General features: G+C 49.3%; 1 protein-coding gene across 50 annotated transcripts in view; it reads left to right on the top strand.

Annotated features, from left to right (window-relative positions):
- Positions 1-25,112, top strand: part of SORBS1 (sorbin and SH3 domain containing 1) — a 225,338-nt gene that overhangs the window by 116,103 nt on the left and 84,123 nt on the right. For 14 of the 50 annotated variants that reach the window (XM_046026695.1, XM_046026698.1, XM_046026694.1 and 11 more), the window contains exons 5-10: positions 154-249; positions 2,272-2,400; positions 12,548-12,574; positions 12,690-12,802; positions 19,104-19,463; positions 23,121-23,265. In XM_046026695.1, coding sequence (XP_045882651.1) covers positions 154-249; positions 2,272-2,400; positions 12,548-12,574; positions 12,690-12,802; positions 19,104-19,463; positions 23,121-23,265 — 870 coding nt within the window. The remainder of the gene's footprint in view (positions 1-153; positions 250-2,271; positions 2,401-12,547; positions 12,575-12,689; positions 12,803-19,103; positions 19,464-23,120; positions 23,266-25,112) is intronic. The other 36 variants (XM_046026708.1, XM_046026707.1, XM_046026703.1 and 33 more) reach the window with 7 other exon arrangements.

Below are 25,112 nucleotides of genomic sequence, written 5' to 3'. Positions count from 1 at the left end.
GCAGGCTGTTTAAGACGACCACATCTACTGCTCTTCCCATTGTTCTTCTCGTGTGGGCGACTTCCTCCTGTTGTCCCTGCCCAGTTCCTCAGCTGCCTGAGTGTTTCCCAAATGTCCTTTCTGGATGCACCATTTACCCTTTTGTGTTTTCAGCAACTGCCGACCCTTTACGTGCGCGCTCTGTTTCTGCTGTTAAAATAATTCCCGTGAAGACAGTGAAAAGCTCTTCAGGCCTGGTATTCCCTCCAGGTATCTCTCCTTGGGTTGGTTTCTTTTTTCGTTTTTAATTATTAGCAGATCATGCATGGTTTTCCTTCCTTTCCTTCTAACAAAGACTTGGAGGCTTAACTCTTGCATGTTTAGGGGCTCTTCCCTCTCACCTCCTTAGCTGGTTTCCTTTTTTACTGTGCGCGTGTGTGTGTGTTTGTGTGCCTGTGTGTCTGTGTTTCTCCTGGGAGCTAGTGAGTCTGGAGAAGTACTGGCAGATGCCTTGCCTGTCCTCTCTTTAGGAGAAGGGTCAGTCCAGAGGCACGGGGCTCTGGTACATGGGATGCGTGATACGTGGAGGTGCACGTGGTACCTGGCTCTCCCTGGGGGCTTTCAGCTCCCAGTACTTTATTTAAAACTTCAGTCTTCCCAAGAATTAATGTGCCTACACAGAGAGCCTCTGAGTTGGGCTGAACTTGAAGCAGGTGCTTTAGATGCCAATCCTAGACGCTCTGCCGTGCTCCCCAGCTCCCGAGTTCACCTGCAGCCCCTTCCTGCCATTGCTCTCCGACCAAGGGTGCTGGTCAGGTGCCGGCTTGGACACACGGCTTCCTTCTGTGTGGAATGGCACAAGTGAGGCCCTGGCGGTGCTTTGCCCCAGTGGCATGCTCTGGCCTTGGGACAATCTGGCTGTGTCTCCAGGAGCCTGGGACGGGCTGGATCTGTCATTTTGCAGCTCCTCCCTTCTGAAAGGACCATGAATCCATTTTCCCAGGCTTTTGTGATATCGGTCACTTGTCCTCTTGGTAGGGTTGGACAAGTCACATGCCCATCAAGTCACCGGCTGCCCTGCGTTGTCTTGTTGTGCTTTGCATTCGATGGGAAGAGGTGCTGATGGGGCAGACGTGTTCTCCTCTGTAACACCAGTGGTCCGTCTGAGTTGCTGGAGAGGCTGCTGGACTGGGAAGGAGGAAAGAGGAGGCCGTACTTCTCGCTGTCCTGGTGTGGGAATGGGGAGGAGGGGACGTATGCGCCTCCATCCTGCCCTTCGCCCTCCTGAAGTCTTACCCCATAATCCCAGTCTTGACAATTTTAGGTCAGAGATCCCGGCTGTGCTCTGAGCAATTTGAAATACTGAGCTGTGGCATTCAGTTCAGCTGAGCTGAACGGAAGGAAACCTGTACCTTCTAGAACTGTGTAATCTATGTCGGTTTCTTGACTCCTCATCCCTGGTTTTTCTAGAGGATGAGCGTCCAGATCTTTGGAATCCTGTTTTGAAGTCCTTCTCAATGGAATTCAGAAAGATGCCCCTGAGGGTGCTCTTAGGCCATTGTGAACTGTAGGAGAGATCAGGGCCCAGGGAAGACTCAGCGGGGGGCAGTGAACACTGTTCACTGAAGGATTGGGTGTTTCTTGTCATTTTCTTTGGTGTGAATTTTCTTCATTAAGTGTGAAATGTGAGGCTCTCGCCCATGATCTTTCGCTCCAGGCAGCTATCCCGTCATCATTTTAAGGGTCTTGCCTTGTGGATAGAAGATTTTCTTTTCCTTTTTCCACTGGAGAACTGCAGGGAGGGTAATTCTTCCTCAGAACAACTTGATTCTTTCCCGGAACAACTGATGTTTCCAGCTTGCTCTTTCATAAGAAGGATGGTCTGGAAGCTCGAGAAATCTCTCATCAACTCTTTCTTGAATTGTTCTTACAATTACAAATTACTAATTGGTCAGAAGTCTACTCACCAACCCAAGCCTTGTCTAATGAAAGGAATTAACCTGCTTTCATTTTGAAATGTTTTCAGCTGATAATTATAACTTACACAGAACTCATTGTTGCTTCCATTCTCCCTGAACCTCATGATGCGTGGTAAACCTCCGGAAATGGGATCCGTCTCTCTCCTCCACCCACAAATTAATTCTCATTGACCATCACATTGACCATAAGACTTCGCGTGGCTGTAAGCAGGTTCATCTCATTCCCCGGCTGTCATGAGTTGCTAGCTGACTGTTGCTTTAATCCTGCAAGAGCCATGGATTCAGGCTTCTCTTTTGCATCTTTCCTTTTCAGACATGGATCCTACAAAAATCTGCACGGGGAAGGGAGCGGTGACTCTCCGGGCCTCGTCTTCCTACAGGGAAATCCTGAGCAGCGGCCCCACAAGCCCTCAGGAAACCCCGCAGCATGAGAGTAAGCCAGGTGTGTGACCCCTAGGGGAGGGATTCAGAGTCCCGTTGGGAGGGAGAGAGGCCCTCGTGCTTCTGCTCAGGAGGGCGTGCATTCACCAGCTGTCTCCGAGTCTCCCAGAGGTCCCTGGAGCAGTCAGCAGCTTGTTCCGTCTGGGCTGTGCCCTGAGCTAACATGTGATCACTTGTTTCGGGCAGAGGCGAGGCAGTGGGCCCCACTTGGTTAGCTGGTGACCAGGGAGATGAGGAGAAACCTCATCACAGAGCCCGGTGGCCCTGCAGACCGCATTCTTGAGGATAGAGGCTACGTGGGAGGGGAGTGTTGAGATGGGCTAGAGGTTAGGTTTCTCAGAGACCATCCCCAGATGGCTGTAAGTGACCAAGCAGGGCTGGGACGGTGGAGGCAGGGAGAAACCATGGGAGCTTGAGAAATGCAGGTGCTGACTGACCCGGCTCCCAGAAAGAGGGGAGGGGCAGGGCTCAGGCCTGGGGAGGCCGCCTGGCAGCTGAAGCAGCAGGATCAGAAGAGCCATTCTAAGGCCACTGCACCCTGGGAGCACTGGGAGACCGACGAAGAAGCCTATCTGCAGCCCATCTCCCTTCTGGCTCTACCGTTCGGGGTGTCTAGAGAGTGGTGTTGAGACCTGGGACTTCAGAACCTGGTAGATCTGTTCATATCTGTGGCCGTGCAGGACATTCTCTGTCCCGGCCCTCGTGGTGTCCTCTCGAGAAAGGGCTTGATGGTTGCACGGGACTCAGAGCATTACTGTGAGCGTGGAGTGTGTGAAGGTGTTGCATCTGCCTGGTGGCGTGGAATGAGCCATTAGAGGTTAGCTGCTATTAGTAGGTTATGATTGTGATTACTGTGACCTCTCTAGAGAGGGTTTTCCAGAGCTCCCCAAGTGTTCCGGGAGTTGAGAAACACTGAGGTTTCCCAGGCACAGCTAGCTGAGGGTGGGGCAGCCCCAGCCCACCCCCCTCCCCCCATCCACTCCACAGCGTGCTGGTTCTCACACCTGGGCTGCCTCAGAATCACCTGGAGTGGAAGGCCAGGATGCTGGGCCCCAAGCTGGGGCTTTGGGATTTATGGTTATTCCCACTGACAGGTCTGAAGTAGAGTCTGAGGGTTTGCATTTCTGACAAATTCCCGGTCATGCTGAGATGCTTCAGGTCCAGGGATCACATCTGAGAGCTGTTGCTGGAGGGAAGGGGAGTTTTCTTTCCATCTTAAAGGAAATGGAGGACGAAAAGGAGTGAGGGTAAAGACCACTTCCTTGGGACCGAAGATAAAAGGAGGTGGGGCACGCAGACTCCTGGGTGCAGTGGGGAGCACCCCCCCCCCATTGTGATGAGATGGAAATCTGAAGGAAGGAGCTGGTCAGTGGCCAGCATCTCGGAAACTGACTTCCTGTCCCAGCCGCCTAGAACTAGCACCAAGGCAGATGCTTGAGGACAAAGCCAGGCTAGGGTTTGAGCACGAGCCCCGTTCTGATAATGTCGTGCCTTGTGGGGAGCTGCTTTCTACCTGGTCTCAGGGAAGGCATAAGTGGCCTCCAGCACTATAGGCTGAAAGTCACTTCTTGGCCCTACGTTCCTCAAATCATACCTGACTTTGCCCCCCTGCAGTCTGCCACTCCAGCCTCCTGGAAAGGTGAGGCTGAGGAGTGAAAGCATAAAGCATTTCTTCCTAAGGCTAGCTTCATCCAGCCTCTCCTGGCCTACCTGGGAAGATCCAGTCCCCAAGGATGTTTGGGGAAGAGAGAATCCTCAAGGATAATTGAAAGAATTATTACCTACAGCCCATGCATGGCTCAATAAAATGACCTTAATCAAGTGCAGAGCCCTTCCGCTGGGGGAATTAGCAGGGAGAGTGGGAGGAGAGGGTCCTGGAGCTCCCCCTCCTGGTTGTTGGGTGGCATTAACACACAGCGCTTACCGGTCCCCTTCTCCGGCAATCTCTGGGCTTTTATTTACAGGACCTTACGGTGATTTGAGCACTTTTAGGAAGCTCTCTATCCTCCAAATAATTCTAGATCTTATGAATTCTGACAGCTAATTTGGGTGAAGGACTATTTTGTGTTAAAATGTGAATACACCTGAAAATTAAGGGAGGACGATCAATTATACATACCTCTACAGTAAATCGATCTTAGATTATTTTCCTCCTGGTAAGTGCAGATCATTGACTCCCAAGTTAGCAGACATTCATTTCGCATCATCTGTGTGCAGGGCACTGAGTAGTCTGTGAGAACAGAGACAAATAGGGAGAAGGGAAGGAGAAGGAGCATAATTCTGGGTGCTTCAGATGAGGACAGAAGTCTGTTTACTGTAAGAGAAAGTCAGGCGTGGGCTGCTAGTCCACCGTCGTGCTTTCCAAGGTAAAGTACGAAGGACCTGGGCAAGATGGTTTTGAGTTCCAGCATGCTCTGTGACCTTGGGAACTTCGGGAATTAATCTGACACAAACAGAATCCCATTCACCAAGGACAGATTCAAGATTACATCCCAGGGCGGTTTGGGTGGAAGGTACAAGCTAGGTTTGGGTAAAGGGAAGAGTACCAAAGAGGTTGGAATGAGTTAACACTGCAGTTCACTTGAAGAAGGATGGGACTCTAGAGATGGGACCTTCCAGCTGGAGATCCTGTCCTCTTACCGTACTGCTCACTAGCCAGCCTCCTGCTGGCACCTGACTGTGTCCATGTGGTTCCCAGCCCTCTTCTCATCCCTCTCTGCTCCCTGCACCTGAGCCTCTGGATGGCAGCTTGCTTCCTCACCCTGCCCCACCCCGCCCCAGTCTCCAGTTTTGTCCCAGAGCCTGGGAGTCCATGCACCTCGACAGGCAGCCATGTCCAGCCCAGACCCGGAACCCAAATATGAGGCAGCAGGTGTCTCCTCTGTGCTTCCTCCTCCCAGTGCCCTCACAGACAGCTGATGTCAGGTAGTGTCCAGCTCCCTCCCTTATCACTGGGGCGACCATCTCTCCCTGAGCTGCTCTGTCTGCCTCCTCAATGCCTCGCTCCCTGGCTTCACCGCCACCTTCCCTCCCTGCAGGCCCACAGGTTGCTGAGCAGTTGCCCAAACTGGAAGCTCCAGGCTTGTATTACTGCCCAGCACCTTCTTTGCTTACGTGACCCCTTGACACCCCCATTTCAGATGCATCTCCTGTTCCCTGTCCTTGCTCCACCTCCCTTGTCCTGTGAGACACGGTCTAGTTTCACAGTGACACAGCCCTCTGTCAAGGCTCAGCTTTGCCACTTACCATCTTTGTGATGTGGGTGACTTATTCTACCTCGGCGAGCGTCACTTTTCTCATCTGTGACATGGAAGAACCTCGGTAGAGGTGCTGGGGTCCAGTGAGCTCCTTCACGCCAAGATTCAGCACCCAGCCAGGCACACTGCCGGCTCTTCTTTTTTTTTTTTTTTTAAATACTTTATTAATTTATTTGACTGAGAGAAAGAGAAAGATCACAAGTAGGCAGAGAGGCAGGCAGAGAACAAGGGGGAAGCAGGCTCCCTGCTGAGCAGAGAGCCCGATGCGGGGCTCGATCCCAGGACCCTGAGATCATGACCTTAGCCGAAGGCAGAGACTTAACCCACGGAGCCACCCAAGTGCCCCTGCAGGTGTTCTTTGATGGCAGCTCCGATGGCAGTTGTGCACATCCGGAGGCCTGGGAAAGCCTTCCTGTAATTTCAGCTAGAGGCTGTGAGCGCAGTGGGAATGAGGAACGGGGGAGGGTGGATGTGCGTTTGGAAGAGCGAAGTGGCAGGACCCCGTGTGGAGTGTGTGAGGAGCGTGGAGAGGTGGGACTCCCTGCTACCTCCCCTGTGTGACCGGGAGAGTGGCTGTGGTGTTCGTGGAGACAGTGGCTTATGAAGGGAGAGAAAGGGATGTTGAATTCCATTGTTTGCCACACTGAGTTTCGGGGCAAGGGCAGGACTTCTAGGAGGAAGTTTCTAGCAGACATTTGGAAATTTGGAGTTCGGGGTGAGGATTTGGGAACCATGTGCATCCAGATGAACACTGGGAGATGGAGGTCCTTTCTGAAGTGGAGTGAGATTGAGCCTGTGGACGAGCCCTTGGACTTGCCCAGTTTAAACCCACCCTCCAGACTCTGGCCCTCAAGTGGTAGCTTGACCCTGGATCCCCAGCCACGGCTTCCTGACCAGCCTCCTAAACTCTGAATGTGGACCTTGGTTTTTGGATCAGAAGCATCTGGAAAGAACTGCAGTAATCTTAGTGCTGTCTCCCATTACCTTATCCCTGCTTCTTGATATCATTTGCCTGGCCAGGTGTGGGTATTGGCTCTTTTGGCTCAGGGTGACATGTCCCCAGGTCAGGTGTTAGTTACTCTAGAAGAGACAGGGAGCCCAGTGCACTGCTGGGTGTGACGTGGAGCTTCCTGTCTAGTATAGCCCGAAGACCATCAACCCCTGTGTTCTGACCCACAAGCCAGAATCCCGTTCACTCCTTCCATTTGTATTAATTCTGTGCAGTTCGCTCCAGTCCTTCCTGCCTGGCCCTTGACCACATTGTTAGCTCTGGAACTGTACCAGCACGTTTTCTCTGGTTTGACTCTCAGGTTTGTGCTCTAGAAATGGCAGTAGCAAAAAGTTATCATGAGAAAATTGACATGGGAGCAGTTAAAGACTCTCTCCACCCCCCAAAAACTCAGAATCCTCCTTATGAATGCCAGTGCAAGAATGATGGCCAAAGTAAGAAGTTGGAAGGAAAAGTCTCCACAAGAGAACACCCTCACTTTTTTTTAAGATTTTTTTTTTTTTTTTATGAGGAAGGGAAGGGCAGAGGGAGAGGGTGAGAGAGAATCCCAAGCAGACTCCTTGCTGAGCGTGGAGCCCAACATGGGGCCCAATCTCACAGTGCTGAGATCATGACCTGAGCTGAAATCACGAGTCACATGCTTAACCAACCGAGCCACCCAGGCGCCCTGAGGATACCCTCACTTCCCTTTTTTTGTTTCTTATTTCATATTTTATTGGACTGATGTACATTTCACCATTTCTGAGACGTAAAGCTAACATAGGACTAAGAATGTAGAATGGGAAAGGGCGGGAAGCCATCCACAAATTTGGCTAAACTAGAAACGTACATAATCCTTTGGGTTGGAATCAAGGGAAAAACCTGCTCGGAGCTGAAGGAAGGTCTTTGGTTTCTATCAAGAGTCTCTTAAGGGCTCTGTTAGTAAAAGGGTCAGCTTAGGGAAAACTCCCAAATTCCACAAAACCCCATTAGGCAGGAGAAATGGGCAGGACAGAAGGAGGGGCACATGGGTAGCTCAGTGGGTTAAGCCTCTGCCTTTGGCTCAGGTCATGATCCCAGGGTCCTGGGATCGAGTCCCACATTGGGCTCTCTGCTCGGTGGGGAGTCGGCTTCCTCCTCTCTCTCTGCCTGCCTCTCTGCCTACTTGTGATCCCTGTCAAATAAATAAATAAAATCTTTAAAAAAAAGAAGGACAGAAGGACATGGGTTGTGGGGGCTTCTGGTCTGCAGGAGTGATGGCTGGGCTGACAGCCACAGCTTGGGCCCAGGACTCGGAGGTAGGAGGCTGGAAGGCTAGAGGCAGAGGCAGAGGTTAGTGCCTTTACCCGAAGTCCGGGCTACCCAATCGGTCTCTAGGATGCAGATGCTCCCTTCAGATAAGGAACACCCTCACTTCTGACACCAAATACTAGGTGAAGGGATTCTCAAAACTATCGTTGGGTTTCGTGATTTGCTAGGACTCCAAGAACTCATTGAAAGCTATTATACTCGTAGTTGTGGTTTATTACAGGGAGAGGATACAGATTAGTATCCGCCAAGAGAAGAAGCCCAACATGGGGCCTTTTGTTGACCTCTCCTAGGGAGTCAGGATGCATTAGTTCCCAGCACTGAGGTATGACAGTATGTTCCAAGTATTGTCAACCAGGAAGTTCTCCTGAGCTGTTGTGTCCAGAATTTTTATCCATTGCTCCCATAGCTGATCCTCACTCTCCAGTCCCTTAGGAGGCTGAGGTCTTGATGGCTCAGAGCCCCCCGACCCACCCCAGATCAGTTATTGATCTGGCACAAAGACCGCATTGAGATGACATTCCAATGGTTTAGAGATTACCAGAAATCAGAAAGCAAAGTCAGACCTCTTTCGGGATAAAGTTGTTCTTCATCACGCAACTGGAATAAAAGAAATAAACACAAATGAGATTTGGAACACTATTAGGCCCACTTTGAACTCGTCCTCTAATTCTTGGATACTCTGCTGGAACACGTGGAATCTGACTCAGTGAAAGTTGTCCTAAGGTCCCAAGAAGAACTGATCAGCAGCACAACTTTAAAGGTGACCAAAATGAAATTAGCACAGAATGAAATGAATGAACATATCAGGAGGCTATGGGCACAGGCCACAAAAAGGTTATGTTTAAAGAAGAGATAGAGGAAAAGATAAGAGAAAAGTAATTATACTTGTCCTGGAAAGGCTGGGTCTCTTCAGGTCTGCAAAACCTATCTAGAATCCAACTTTCCTAGGTCTTCCTCCCCTTCCAGGAGCGCTGAGCTAACACTTTGTGAAAGAAGCATTTTTGACAGCCTCCTCAACCAAGAGTTAACAATTGATGATTATGTATATCAGATTTCACCTGCTGCACTCAGGTCCAAATGGCTGTGAGCCGCTGCCAACCTCGAAGGTTCAGAAGATGAGGTAACAGGATAATGATGCTGGGAATTCAGGCCTCCTTTGGTAAGGAAGAGAGGAATGCCTAGCTAGAGAGTTCCGGGGAACTGCCTTTTCTGGGGCAGGGAGAGGGGAACAGTTTTAATGACTCGGAATAAGACGAAAAGAGGGTTGATCTCGAGGATATTATGTTCTCAAAGCTATTTATCAAATAGCAGCTGTCAACAGCTCTGACTTACTTCTTTGTGTGGGGAACCTTTTTTTTTTTTCCATTTTATTTATTTTTTCAGCGTAACAGTATTCATTCTTTTTGCACAACACCCAGTGCTCCATGTAAAACGTGCCCTCCCCATTACCCACCACCTGTTCCCCCAACCTCCCACCCCTGACCCTTCAAAACCCTCAGGTTGTTTTTCAGAGTCCATAGGGGAACCTTTTCTTTTTTATGCTCTGGAGTCCAAGTTGACTAAAGTACTTGCTTCACGCCACAGATTCCCATTTGGTCCTCAAGACTCAAAAGAAGCGGACAAGCCCTCCTTTCCTAGGTGAGCCTGTCCCTTGCTGCAGGACATGCAGTTAGCAAGGACTTGGGCTGGGCCGTCTGATGCCAGCATGGCAGTCCCTTCACGACCAGTGCTGTGGAGGGGCAGACATCTGTTTCTCGGCACCACCAGAATAGAAGCAAACCAACCAAAGAGCACATGAAACAATGTGCCGCCCATCCACGTAGAACGCCCGCGTCCTTCACGGAGTAACCCCTCGCTCCGAACCATTGAGGTTCAGTGTGTGTGTCGATCTAACACATTGGATGGAATGACTTGACAGAGGTGGACAAGAGAGAACTTAGAAAGGAAGACGGAGCAGAAGTTGATGGATGTCGGGGGTGGGGACCACTGTCACATTGTGTTACCTAGTGGTTGAGGGCCTGCCATGTGGCAATCTCTGGGCCAGGAATCTGGATGGATGCTACAGTGAGTGTTAAAAATGGTCATTTTTAGGATCCTCCATGTGCCTGATCTCTGGATCTTCAGCAAGCCTGTGAGGTGTCCATGGAGTAAAGATCTTACTTCATAGATAAGAAAAAGGAAGTGCACAGTGGTTGGCAGCCTGCCTTCAGCCACAGGAGCCAAAACATTGCAGTAGTGTGCATGGAACTCAAGTCCTGTAGAGTCCCCAGCTGTGTGATTGGAAAGAGGAGACAACCTGTGGATTGTGCGTATGGGGGTGGCAGAAAGGTGAGCAGCAGCCTGCTGAAGGGGAACACAACCGAAATGTGCTGTAAAAACTGTTTTAGAGGAGAAAAGAAGCAAGAATGGATACTTGAGTAGTTAAAAGTTAACAGAAAACAGTTCTCTAGAAAAAGGATGGTCTTTTTTTTTTTTAAGATTTTATTTATTTATTTATTTGACAGAGACACAGTAAGAGAGGGGGAGTGGGAGAGGGAGAAGCAGGCTTCCTGCCAAGCAGAGAGCCAAATGCTGGGCTTGATCCCAGGTCCCTGGGATCATGATCTGAGCCAAAGGCAGACGCTTAATGACTGAGCCACCTAGGCACCCCAGATGTTCTTTGGGTCTTCCTTTTATCATGGTTTTCAAAGTGTGGACTACGGACCGGCAGCCTTAGCATCACTGGGGAAACGTGTTAGAAATGTCAAGTCCCAGGCTTTACCTCCCATCTACGGAGTGAGGAATGCTGGCAGGCGGGACAATCGGTTCCAGTGGCCACTCCGCTAATTCTGATGCAGCCAGACTGCTGTACCGGGATACAGATCACCCAAAACCTTGACCTCTGCCCTTGCCTCCTGTTCCACCACCTTTTGGCTCCCAGCACTTCTCTGGAATGTCGGTGGCTGATGGTGGGGTTGGTGGCTGACAGTGGTGGGCAGATGCCGCCCTGGATTCCGGAGACCCACTGATTACTTTGTGTTTCCTGGCTGTGTGATTTTGGGCAAGTCCCTTGTCCTCTGTTTCTTCATCCATGAGGTAGAAGGATCATCTCCCCCGCAGACCTGTTGGGTGACGAAATCAAACATGAAATAGGTACAAAAGTGTCTAACAGTGTCTGGCACTTAGGTTGGTGGTCCGTGACATTGATCAATCTCAGCTTGACACCTGGAAAGCCCACCTCTTGTGGGAGAACCATGGAGATGGGGCTGGGACTGTGAGAGCGGCTATGTCCGTCTCTCTCAGAAGGTAAGAGTACGTAGGACACAAGGAAGTTAAGGGATGGGCTAGTTCAGGAGTTGGCGAACCAGCCTGTGGGCTAAATCCGGCCAATGCCTATCTTTGTACAGCCTATGAACTAAGAATGGTTCTTAGGAAAAAATGGATAAAAGGAAAATCACAAGAGATCAGATGCCTATGTTAATTATATGAAATTCAGAATTCAGGGCCCATAAATAAAAATTCTTTGGAACATGGCCACACTCATGTACCTATGATCTGTGGCTTCTTTTGTGCTAGGACAGCAGGGTTGAATAGTTGCAACTGAGACCACATGGCCCACGGTGCCGAAAATACTCCTGTCTGGCCTTTTGTGGAAAGAGTGTGCTGACCTCTGGGCTAGGTGGAGGAGAGAGCATAGATGCGAGATGATGCAGAAGATGATAGCAAACACTGAGCTCTGGCAGGCCCCAGGCTAAGCATTTCTCATGCATTCTGTCATTAATCCTTAGAGCAACATTCAGGAAGCCAGCGTAACATTAGCCCCACTTTTCAGATGGGAAAATAAGTTTAGAACTTGCTCAGGGTCACAGAGCCCATTGGCAGTGCATCCAGGATTTGAGCTGAGGTCCAGCTGCTTTCCCGGCCAAACTGGTAACCCCTGTGCTCTGCAGCCTGTTGGTGTGAGGGGGCTCTCAGATGTGCCTGGCTTGGCTGGGAGGGCAGGGTGGTAGCCGGCTACAGGGAGACAAGGGTGCCTTGTAGCATGATGAAAACTCAGGGTGATTCGATTTTAAATTGTTTATGTGGCTCATTTAAGTGGAAAGAAGAAAAGCAGACAGGGAGGAAAAAAAAAGTCCTTATCACAGCAAATACCTCTGGGCTTAAATCATGCTGTCCCCCCAGCCCAGTGCCAGTCGCCAGGGAAAAAGTGCTTATCTCCCTTGCCCGTATCCAGGAGCCCAGCCTGCTAATGAGGAGAGGTCATTCCGAGCCTACAGCAGGACTGGAGAAGGGGAATGGGAGTTACTAGCGACTGGGCAGGAGAGAGTTCTGTTGCCTTTTTGTCCGTAAAATAAGAATGTCAAGGAACAATTGTTTCTTCATTACTGTGAATGTGAGCCTTGTGTTCTCAAAGGTCAGTGCCTGTGAGCACATCATGGGTTAGAGTGGGTTCCTATGGTAATTAGGCCGTCATGACTGAGGGCATTTTGTGTCTGGCAATGGGGTGCTGGATTTTCCTCTCTCCCTGCGGTACATGCTTGTTTCCTGCAAGTGTAACTGTTTCTGTTTGCCCCCTTTTCTCTTTGTTTTCCTCCTTTCTGCACCACACGTAGTTCTGGACTCAGAGACTCCCTCAGCAGGTAGGACTTCTCTCGCATTCTTTCTGCCCCACCTTCAGCCCAGGACTTCGGTTAGAGGGGAGCAGGGAGTATTCCTCTGAGTGAGGGGTTTCTTTCTTTTCCCCCCATCTCTCAGATGAGTGGAGGCTTTCTTCCAATGCGGATGCCAATGGAAACGCCCAGCCCTCCTCACTTGCTGCCAAGGGCTACAGAAGTGTGCATCCCAACCTTCCTTCCGACAAGCCCCAGGTAGGCATGTGCCCAAGGGGGGGTTGGGACGGGTGAGTGGCACCTGTTCTTGAGTCTACACTTGGGACTTCCTGTTTGCCTGGCTAAGGAATGGGCTGGGTTCTGAGTCGCACTTTTGGCCGGCTCTGGAAAAGCTCTGTGAGGACCAGAGTGAGTGAAAAGTGGGGGGTCAGGGGTCGCAGACGCATATGATGAGGTTGGTCTCTCTATACCAGGGGACAGGAAATGTAAGCCCAGTATTTTCTAGGTCTGAAAGGCATGTGGAGATGTTCTGAAAGAGGGACTCTGTTTAGCCCTGAGTAAGGGAGAGAAGGTCTGAGCCTATGTGTTAAAAACTCTGGAATAAGATAGTCAAGAGAAGACTACGCTCTTGGGTTTATTCCATTAATTTCCTGTAAGAGTTCTGGCAACTCAAGCCTTTCGGATGATGATCAGGTCATTGCGGCCAGCCCTGACCAGCAGCCCCGAGCTGGCAGACAGAAGCCCCAGCCTCTACTGCCTCACGCAAGCCTGTGGAGGAAAACCCCCTGAGGATGGACAGCTTGGAGGAGGGATAATTTTGCTCAAGTCTTTCCCTAAGCTGTTTCCCTAATCATTCTTCCTTCCTCTCCCTGTGGCTACTCTGCCGTTTCGATGATAGAATAGACCCTGTTTTAATTCAGGCGATATGTGAAGAGTGTTTTGGTTTTTTTACATAGGATTGTTACAATCTTTCCGAATTCAGAAAGATTTGTGGTTTGTTTACGGTCTTATATCAACATGCTCCATGGAATGGAGCAGTACTTTCTTTTAAAGCAAGCTGTGCTGCTCAAACAAATGTGGCGGGACCGTGTTCCTTGTGGGGTCCACTCTTCCCTGGGCCTGTCTCCTGTGAAGGTGCTCCTGGACCTCACAAGGAGCCTGGGCATTCCAAATGCCAGCCTGGTTCCCACCCCGTTCCTCAGTGGTTCTCTGGCCCCTGTTCCTGAGGGCATAGAATCACACCCACTCCTGAAATGTTAACCAAGTCAGAGGTAACGTCTTCCTTCCTCTTTGCAGACCCTGTCTTTCTAGGCCTCGAGGTGTCTCTGAGCAGCCCCACTAAGCCTTCCACCCCCCATGCTTGTCTCCCCTTGGCATAGCCCTGTGCGTGCAGGCCAGAGCTGCCAGCATGCCTGGCCTCCTGAGGCCCTCATGGGACACAGCTATCCAGTAAATGACTTGTCATAGTTGTTCCGTTTCCGAGACCTGCCATGGTGTGTAAGTGTGCTGTCCGTGGCAGACCGGCTCCTGTCTCTGCAGTCTCAGGAATGGATACAGTTGGCTCCTACCCGCGTTAGGAAATGGTGCTAATTAATTCAAGGCAGATTTGGAAGCACATCCTCCTTCCCAATCAGTGACTTACCCAAAGCCTTGTTCACTGGTTTCTTTTAGCTTCTTAGACAGCTCTTCTAAAGAGATAATTTTAAAAGCATGTGAAGTAAATAAAAATTCCTCTTAAATACATTTATTTACTGCAGCTTTATTGAGCATTCATTGTGTTCAGATCAGGATGTTAACCATTGCCCTCAAGGAGTTGGTAAGGGTGAGCCTTACCATAAGGGCGAACCTCCTGTAGTATCACCTATAAATAGTGTATTTTTTTAAAATTTATTTGAGAGAGAGAGTGGAGGGAGGGGCAGAGAGAGAAGGAGAGAATCCCAAGCAGACTCCCCACTGAGCGTGGAGCCTGATGCAGGGCTTGATCTCAGGACCCTGAGATCACAACCTGAGCTGAAATCAAGAGTTGGATGCTCAATGGCGCCCCTACAGATAGTGTATTATTTTGTCGGTCAACTATCAAAAAAAAATTTTTTTTACTGGGTTTTTTTTTTTTTTTTAATTTGAGAGAGAAAGTGAGAGAGAGTATGAGAGGGGAGAAGATTAGAGGGAGAAGCAGACTCCCCATGGAGCTGGAGTGATGCGGGACTCAATCCTGGAACTCCAGCATCATGACCCAAGCAGAAGGCCTGAGCCACCCAAGCAGAAGGCCTGAGCCACCCAGGCGAATACTGGGGTGTTTTAAAGGGGGCCTGGCAAATTGCCGATGCAGAGGTTTTTATTCTGTATATTCAGTGTAAAATTGGCTCCCCAACTTTGAAGTATTTTAAGTAATACATTATTTCTTGGATTTGTTTTCTGAATATAAACATGGTTTCTTGTCCCGATAGCCATTGGCCGAGCTGTAAGTATACACTGGCTTGGATGGGGCTGGGTGAGCTGGGATGGTGACTGGCTTGGCTCAGCTTCAGATGAGGACAATTCTCAGAGCCCCACAGGCCTACCATCTCCTTATAAGGAATGAGCTGGGGTCCAGGAGACCTGGGGGTCAGAGGGCAGTCCAATCTCCCAGTGCTCCCATCCCCCCTGCTAGCCTGGACCTGTTGCCCAGCTCTCCTCCCCTCCAGGAATGGGAAACCAGGGCTTCCTACTCTCTGACGGCATCATCCTGGGGGTCTCCAGTGAAGGCAGAGATTGGTAGTTTCTGGAACTATATCAACTAGGAACATACCTGATTCTTTAAGGAGCCCCATTTCTTCTCTGCCCCCACCTTCTACAAAGACAAATGGAATTGCATTAGGAACCAGTTAGGGAGGATTGGAAACAGCCTATGTAGACCTACAATGTTTACAGTAGATCAGAAAGTAGTTCCTTATAAAATGATGGTGCCTGTCCCCCTTTGGGACATACTTTGGGACAGGATGGCCTTTGGCTCTGAGTGCCTTGTCAACACTCTAGGGAGGCGTCCTGTCTACGGGGTCAAAGCCCTGGGAAGGCTTATGCCTGAAGTGATGCAACCCCAGGCCCTTATAGGGTCATAACCAAATTAAGTTACAAACTCCCTGAAACCGATTTCTATCTTTGGACAAGAAGGAATCACATGTGGGACATTTGAGCTCAAAGTAAAAGTAAATCTGAGCCAAAGTCAGAATTGTCTTTTGCTTACCTCCCTGACAACCCTCAGCAGCTCAGCCCAGAAGTCCCTTGGCTGCGTGCTGCTAGTTTGAGTGTTTTGTTTCTGGAGATCATCCTTCAGTGTGAAACATACCCCGGCCTCCAGCATTAAGTTCCTGGAAACTGCAAAAGTCCCAGCTGAAAGGTTTTACCCCTGTTACCTACTGGAGAGGGGCCGTTCGTTTTGTATCTTCAGCAAGCGCATGTAGCCTTGTTTGCTGGCACCGACATGGGTCCCCTGCGGAAAGGGTAGGCATCGAGTTAACCTGGGTCATCCAGATCACTTCTTCTCGATCTGGGTTATTTGTAGCTTGAAAACTGAGTTTGTTATGGGACAGGTTGCTTACTGTTTCTAGGGCTGATAATCTAACCCACACTCAAAAACCTTGATTTCTCACCTATTTACCCTGCCCCTTTCTATCTACACTCCACACAAAAATAGAATAAAGTAAACAACCCCCAAACAGACCCACACCCTTGCACTCTCCCAGTTTTTGGTTATAATCCATTCACCAGGTAGTGGCCAAACTCTTAATACACCTCACCTGTGCCGTTGAGAGGATGTTCTGGTTTTCCTCTAGCACTGGGCTATCTTTAAAGAACCAGTGAGGAACATCTAGGTGCCTTAGCTTAGGCCGCTATATGCAAATACCATAAACAGATGTCTTAACAACAGACATTTATTTCTCAGAGTTCTGGAGGCTGGGAAGTCCAAAATCAAGGTTCCTAGTAGGGCACTCTTCCAGGCATGTGGACAGCCTCCTTCTCACTGTGTACTCACCTGGTGGAAAGAGGGAGCCCTGGTCTCTCTTTTTATAAGGACACTAATCACATCGTTGGGCCCCACCTTCATAAACCCCATTGCACCCTAATTATCTCCTACAGGCTCCACCTCCAGACACCATCTTGGGGCCAGGGGTTCAATATATGAACTTTGGGGGACATGCACATTTAATCTGTAGCACTAGGAAAAGAAACTTCTCATTTTATGGTCTCATTTCCAATCGAGTCACTGGCTGACAGATGGTTCTCATTGAAATGAGGATCATTCTGGAGATTTACCCCATTTCCTCTGCCCCACTGGGACCCGAGGAGGAGCTGGGAGATGTGGGGAGGGAGAAGGAATGAGATGTGGCCTACAGCCTCTTAGCTCTCAGCCTGGAACCAGAGCTTTGGGCTAGAGCCAGGAGCGTGAGGCTGGTCACCCAACTGTGGGATTGTCTGTGCCTGGCGATCGTCTGGATGGCAATGGGGAAGGGGCTGGGGTTGGATGAACCAGGCACAGTCCAATTTGGTAGGTAAATCAAGTGCTTCGTGGCCTGGTCCCTTTGTTCTCTATGCGTCAGAACAGGAGACTACATGCTTTTAATCTCATGCCTGTCTTCCTCCTAATAATTAGTTCCGTCAAGTTGTTTCCTCTGAGAGAAGAGCACATGTGGATTCTAAGTCCTTAGTATTCTTTTCTTGGTGAGCTTCAATTTGTTATGCTTATGGAATTGAGTGCTAAATCTCAGTGATTCAATTAAGACATCTGTCTCCTGCTAACACAAATAAGGACAATTCTTCCAATTCTCTATTTCCCAAGGGAAGAGAATGAAAGACATTCAAGCATTTCAGTAAACTTAAACTTTGAGTGTGAAGGGCATGGAGAGAGAAATATTTGAGGAAAAGAGTGTGAGAAAACTGGGGGGCTCTGGGTCTCCTTGCCCCAGCGTTGAGTCCTTGGGCACCCATCAGACAGGAGGGCTAACAAAGGGTGCAGGTCACCAAGGATCGCTGTCAAACTGACTTAGCACGTGGCCTCTCTGGGGCTGAGATGTGAGCAGGTCAGGCTGGCCTCTCCAGGTGAGTGCGATTCAGCCCTGCTGGCTTCACCCAGAGGAGAAGTGTCGGGACCTCAAGGAGTCCAGGATTGGCTTAAAAACATGTCAAGACTTGTTTTTCTTCAGATCATGTTATGCTGTTGTTTCTAATGGTCGTCCTTCTTTCCATTTCCCTCCTCTTTGTTTTTTCTCCCATTTTGATGCTATCTCTTGAAAATAACACTAAAGGTTCTCTCTCCCCCTCGGCCTCCTCTCCCTAAAGAAGACTGCTTTGCATGGCAGCGGCCCACGAGCCACAGTACCCCCAAGGACTCCCTCTACCTGAGCTCACCAAAGCCTTATGTGCCCCCCAGCACCCCCAGCCAGCAGAGGCCCTCACGACCCCAGCCTGGCCCTGAAGGTGTGCGGCGTCCCGGGCCCTCGCTTCCAGGTCCCACGGTCCCCGGTTCTTCCTCCCAACCCCGGCAACGCCGTGTGGCCACGAGAACAGTTTATAGGGAGAATGTGAGCTCTAACCCACGTCACGAGGCAGATGGGAATAAAAAGGTCAGCAGCTTATATGTCCCGTGTTTATCCAAGAACATCTGCCGGGTGGCGGCAGAAAGCGCCTCTCACGTTGCACGTGACCCAGCCACGGGCACTCCCTCGGAAGCTGCAGGCGCTCGCGCACCAGCTCCCAGCATTGTCCCCCGCACAGCCGGCACGGGAAGGCCACCCTCCGCTCCTCCTGACCCTCCCCAGCCATTCTTTGACACCCGTAAAGATGCCGCTAAGGGTGCTCGGCCTCCGTTCCCGGACACGGCGAGACCACCTGTGCTAGGCCCCCAGGTTTCCTCTGCTCCCGAACACCGGAAGAGAAAAGAACCTTACCTTTTGCGGCCGTGTTATCCAGCCAAGGCAAGGAACTAGGAATGTTTGTGTGTCTTCTACACTGTCTCTCTCGAAGCTCATGCGGGCAGCTCAGTGGTTCTCTGGGCTGCCTCCCCTCCCTCTCCTTGTCAACCTTGCCACAGCTTGAGTCCCAGATTCTGACCTTGGCACACCCTCTCTGTCCCCCGCCCTTTCCTGGTAGTATGTAAGTATGCCGGAGTGTGGGATCCGTAGACTAATAATAGGGTGAGTTACGGGGTGTTGATGTTTGATCGCAAGGGGCCAGAGGAATTGTATTGGCTCCCAAGCTTTCGGGCTCTGCAAGCAGTTCGGGGGCTAAACGCAGCCTGCCTGCCTGTTCTGTTGTTCTCTCTCTCTCTCTCTCTCTCTCTCAAGTGTTAAAAGGACTCAAAAATAGATGGATGGCAAGTCGACTTGGATGGGGTTCCCTCTGTGTCATGGAGCGTCAGGAGGCCAGCTGGCCAGCACCGACTGTCTCATGTACTCTGAGGAATGGGCACCGATTAAATAGCTCTCAGAGTACATCACTGCATGTCCAGTCTCAACCGTTTAAATATGGAGTTCCTTCTTCCCTGCCGTGCGCCTTTACGTAACGACCCCCTTATTTCCTACAGGGTGCCACTTCCTCCAGTTCAGCCCAGCCTGAGGTAATAGTTGTGCCTCTCTACCTGGTTAATACTGACAGAGGGCAAGAAGGCACAGCCAGACCTCCAGCATCTCTGGGGCCCCTTGGCCCCCCAGGCCCGGCGACCGCCTCTGCCGGCTCACCTCTGACCTTCCCGACTCTAGATGATTTCATTCCCCCTCGTCTGCAGAGGCGGCCCCAGCACAGCCAGCCAGCCGGCGCTCCTGACCCCCACCCCCCCGTTAGCCAGACACCACCATCCTCACCACCTCCTCCGCTCCTCCCTCCGGCCCCGGAGGGCCTCCGCAGAGCCTCGGAGCCTGACCTCACGGGAGCCGTTTCAAGTACCGTAAGCTTGCTGGAATCCCCTCCTCACAGCTGTCCTGAATGTCTGCTCCTGGCGGTGAAAACCCCTCTCACTGAAGTACTAAGCCGCGAGGGACGTGTCCGCCGCCACTGTGCTCGTGTGGCGGCCGGACCCGTGTGTGCTTCCCCCAGAGTGCATGCCTCCCGCGCACGCGCGCTCCTGCAGCCACTCACGAGCCCCTCACGCCCCTCGTCCTGTCTGTCCTGTTCGGAATGCACACCTTCCTGAAAGAACTCCGTTTTCCCTCTGAGAACCTCCGTGGCCTTGCCTTTGGCTCGTGATGCTCTTGAGAGGCCAAGCAGATGTGGTGGTGAGAGCCAGGGGAAGCCGAAGAGCCGTGAGGGGACGCCAGCGGCCGTCTGTCCGCCAGGGAGCTGTGAGGCGCCAGGGCAGGAGATTGCCTCTTCTGTTCAGTTAGCAAGTAAACGCTGTTGTGTATACCAGAGGCAGAGCGTAGGTTGTTGTTTTTTTTTTTTTTTTTTAATGAAGAGAGTTGAGTTTAATTGAGTAAATGAATCTAAAAGCCTTGGGCAAATGTTAGGGCTGTTTTCTCCAAAGGCAGAAAATTGCCGGGGCCCCTGACTAGTGGTTCCTGGGGTCTTTGTGGCGAAATGTTGTATGAAGGTCGAGGGCCATGACACCTCAGGTCCTGTCTCATGACGGCCGAGTCCCCATGGTAAGTGGGAGGGTCCAAGTGCTTGAGAGGAAAAGCCGAATCAGGGTACCTAGTCTTTTTTCTCCTCTTTTTCCGCCCTGGGAGTCGAGAGGATCTGAGACCCTCAGAGTGAACTGTGAAATGGGAATGGGTGGGTCTACCCATAGGCCTGTGGGCTGTGGTGGGACCGAGTATGTTTGAGTTCCTAGGATAGTGGAGAGAGCACTCAGTGACTGTTAGCTACGTTGTCGAGGACTTGCCCTTGCAAATGGGGGCGAGAGTCCCTCAAAAATAAGTCATTGGCTAATTAGCAATTAATGATCTCCTACCATGTTCCAGGCGTTCTGCTAGATTCTGTAGGTACAACTAGGAACAAGGCACAGCCCTTGCTTTCATAGGGTTTTTGTAGGTACCATATGGGCCCTCAAGCTTAGGGTACCTGGGATTACCTGAGAGGCATGGAAGCACACTTAAGTTGTCAACTCCTGGTTATACGCCTGGAGTCCTGATTGGGCAGGTCTGCAGAGGGGTCTGGGGCTCTGATTTGCTAACACACATCCTGGGTATTCTGGTGCTCAGGGGCCTCAGACCACATTTTGAGATACAGTGGGTCATGTAATTGGCTGATGCAGCTAAATGTCCGTAATGTCCCCTTGTGTAAAGGTGGGTGCCTACAAAACTGGCTCTAGGGGTTTGTTAAACTGAAGCCAGTCCTGTGCAAAAACAGGGAAACCTCTTTTTGGCTTGTAGGAGAATATTTAGCTAGATACCAGGCCCGCCAAAGCTGGGGACGGCTTCATTCTGGTCTGGGTCCACTTCTCAGATCTCTAGATGCGACAGTGCAGTTAGGTCAGGCCTCTTTGGTTATCCTTCTAGCTTTGAGCTTTGCAGCTCAACCCTATTGGAGGAAAATGCTAGATTGTTTCTAATACCCTCCTCTCCCCCCAGTAGCTTATAGATGAATTGAGAAGCTGCTCCTGCTTTGAAGGGTCTGTTCTTCCCTTGGGCACAGAGTCTTTCTCTAGAGCAGCACATAAAGCAAGATATGTTTAGTGCCCTCGTTTATTTTGCGATTGTGAGTGGTTTTGTTGTATGCTCTATAATGTATCATCTGTAATGATCATCAGATGAAAATCTGATCTAGATCTTCCTACTGAGTTTTGTTACAGGAGATCCAGAACAGGTTAGTTAGGACAGTGTCCTCAGTTTCTCAGACCTGAGGTGATCAGTCTGGTGTCGACTTCTAGGGGGTCCTCAGCTGGACTGGTAACTTCTGGTTGGGCCCCAGCTAACAGTGAGGTGAGGAAGGGCAGTGCTTGGGGTCTTGCATTCAATGGGAACGGTCAAGAAGAACCCCCAGGGAAGGTGGTCAAGCCACCTGCGGCTAGTTGAGAGGAAGTTGAGAGGAAGAGGGGGAAAGAAAATTCGTGTGAATTGAATAGGTTCTTTTAGTCAGTAGCCATATTTGTGATGTTCCAGAAATAAGATTTGTGCCACAGAATGAAATTTTGTTGAATACTTCCTGTTCACATGATCTGTCCAGACACCACAGGAGGCACTTCTGCCTTAAGGAGCCACATGCCCAATTTGTGTGTGTGTTTCTTGGGTGCATTATGGCAGAGTTTTCAGAGATATATCATTTATCTTTATTAAATCACTTAGGAAGTAAATTAAGACAAGTATAATTTTTTTTCTACTTTACAAATGAAAAAGTGGAGATGAAGACTTTTGAATAAGATCATATTACGCCTCTCGAGCCTCAGGGAAGGATTTTAGTCACGAAATCGAGCTGTTGCCTGTAACTAGAATCTGCAACATTAGGACACTTTCAGAAGAATTGGACTGAAGCCCTACTGTGTGTTAGGAGCTGTCCCAGGTCCTGATATGTTCTCTCTGTTATGGGCATGTGTTTTCTTGCTGCAAAGGTTGTTCAGATACCTTTGCAAATAGACAGCTCCAGTCATTCAGGTGGTCTTTATTTATGAAGCACCTGCTGTCTACAGGGTGTTGTGCTAGGTGCAAGGGTCGAAAGGAGGAAGGAGGCATAGCTTTTGTCCTACAGGTACTTAGAAGCTGATCTCTGGAGCAAACTAATTGCTTTGAGCCATACTTTCATCTGGAGAGTAACTATCAAAGTCTTGCCTTTCAGACTCCTTAAGAATGACATTCCCGCTGGAGGTCTATAAATTCCAAGATAGAAACTTTGTAAGATTTATAGGCATGACAGAGGAAACTGTATACGCATCCTTACTACATATTGAGGTCTTATTTTCCTGTCTTCAAAGAAGGCTGCCGTCATTCACATCATGCAAATTATAATTTTGATAGTAATGATTCTGTTGGATTTTATAGCCAAAACCTCAGGTTTTTGAAGTCGGGATCTTCATAAGTCTTTACCAATTCAGAGATCTTTGTCCCTCAATATTGGAGTGAAAAAAAATGTCAGGTAGAACCGGATAACAGAAGCAAGTGCTAGTAAGGCTGAGGAGTTGTGATGCAGATTACGAGAGTGGCTTTCCCGGAGGACCAGTACTTAACTCTTCACTCTTCACATTGATGGCTTCTTGTCCTTACATTGTTTCATGTTTCTTTAGACAAGTGTACTAAACTTTCCTGATTTTTCCCTTAAACCAGCTCTCATTCTCGGATCACATTTGGAATTGCATGAGTCTTGCATGTTGTTCTACTTTGTTCTGAATTTCCTTTTTTAGTAACCGGAGTGACCCACAGTTATTACCAGGTGAAAATAATGATGTTGCTGAGACTTCAGTAACACTCACCTTTGCTCTCTACCCTTACTAACACCAACAAAGAGACTATGCATTCCAGATTAAGCTTCTAACTGGAATTCGTGCTGTCTCATTGATTACATTTCTTTTCATAATTAAGGTTCTTGTAAAGCTATAAATTTCTTCTTTTTAAAAAGCATTAACGTTAGGTTTCACGTAACTTACAGTTGGTCACAGTGTGTGTTCACTTTTCAGGATTCAGGTCCTCTACTAAATGAAGTTTCTTCATCCCACGTGGGAACCGATCCCCAGAGCTCTGCGCCAGCTAGCAAACCATCTTCTGCCTACCCCTCTACGACAATTGTCAATCCCACTATTGTACTCTTGCAACACAACCGAGGTAAGGGACCTTCACAGAGCGCCCACAGTTCATTGGCATTCATGTAGCTGTGCTGTGACTTCCAGGGGCAGGACTTCTGCCATTCCACAGAAATTTTTACAAACCCCGTCTTTCCCTGAGGTTGTCTGCTCCCGTTTACTCACCCCTGTGACCCAGAGAATAGACCACTACAGGGGGACGGGTCCCTGATTTAGGACGATGTTGGATATCTGTGTAAGTAAGCTGGTGGAACATGTGTTGCATGCCTGGGGCTTTCACAACTATCTTCAGATGGCAGCACCAAAAAGAAAGAAAGAAAAGACAGAAGGGAGAAAGTCTATGCACCTAAACTCCTCTCATCATGAGCACTCGGATCAGAGTTTTGGCTGGAAAATCTAGGTACAGTAATACCTCTTTTAATAAGTCAGGTGGTTCTTTGACATCATGAATTTTCTAGAAAGCAAAATTTTGATTATCAAAATTTTTTTAAAAAGCAAGCTTAAGGGCGCCTGGGTGGCTCAGGTCACAATCTCAGGGTCCTGGGATCGAGCCCCGCATCGGGCTCTCTGCTCTGCAGAGAGCCTGCTTCCTCCTCTCTCTCTCTGCCTGCCTCTCTGCCTACTTGTGATCTCTGCCTGTCAAATAAATAAATAAAATCTTAAAAAAAAAAAAAAGCAAGCATAATAGGTGGAAACCTTTATAAACTGTCAAGTGTGTTTTTGTGCCTCTGAAGCAGGCACTGGACTTTTCTCTTGGTGACTCACGGGCCTTGACACTTGCCAGCAGTTATCACACTGGGCTGTCACTCAGTGCACCCGCTGGGGATATGAGGCTCACATGGCTGTTTGTCCCTTATGCTGTGCGACCCTGTACAGCTCTGCTGAGGGTTTCCATGTTTCTTTTCTGTTGCTTCTCTTACTTCTTCTGGTTGGTTCTTTTCCTTCTCTGAAGGGGCATCTTAGGCAAAGCAGAAGCACTTTGAAGTAATAGTTGTATCTGTTGACCCTTCTGCTTTAAAATTTCAGAAGATGATTCTAAGTCCCAAGTTTTTACTAGTTGGAGTTCAGCAGAGAGAGAAACTTTGCCTTCATAAAAATCCTTTTCGGTGTGAAGTGTAAAGTTGTCAAGCTGTTTCCTAGAGCAGAAAGAGCTTTTTAGTCAGAGTTTCAAAAAAGCTGGGCACCAAACCTCTCCTTTTCTTGACGTGCTGCTCGCCTACTGCGCAGTTCTCTCAGAATACCCCCTCCCCTACATTAACTTGGACGAGAATGGAACTGGAGTCTATTTTTAATTGTTTTCCATATTAAATGGAGTTTTCTGTTTCCTGCTTCTAACTTGTAAAACAGATGAATGAAACATTTCCTCTCACTTAAAAATCTTCCCACTCAAATCTTAGTTATTTTCGTAATTTTTTTTTTTTCATTATGTATGGCCTCCATATTAACCGTCCTTCATGAATCTGTGTTCTTCCAAAGATGGTAGGGGTCCCAACCCCCACCCTAAACTATAGAAGACCCCATTCCCAGTAAGGGCCATACCCCTTACTGGCAATAGCTTTCTCTGCCCAGACAGTGTCCACAATGCAGGACAAAGTGAAATTTTGGTTCTCTATGAACTTCTTTATGACTCATCTCTTTAAAAAAAAAAAAAGTCCAAAGAGAAGCAAGTTAGTTCCCAGAAAGAAAGGCAGTTTCTCTAAAAATGGGATTTATTCCCAAGGCAACTCGGTTTTTGGGAAATGCCAAGTGTAATGTCAGCTGCTTCCACCAAGTCCCTCAGATGACAGCGAGACATCTTTGGGCACAGAAATGTCTGTAGTTCTTTTTTGTTTCTTCTCTAGGCAAAATGGATTCCTCTTATTTGCCCAA

This window comes from Meles meles, chromosome 13 (genome assembly GCF_922984935.1).
Source record: "Meles meles chromosome 13, mMelMel3.1 paternal haplotype, whole genome shotgun sequence".
Taxonomy (NCBI): domain Eukaryota; kingdom Metazoa; phylum Chordata; class Mammalia; order Carnivora; family Mustelidae; genus Meles; species Meles meles.
Note: the sequence above shows the minus strand (reverse complement) of the source record. Positions and strands in the feature narration are given on the sequence as shown.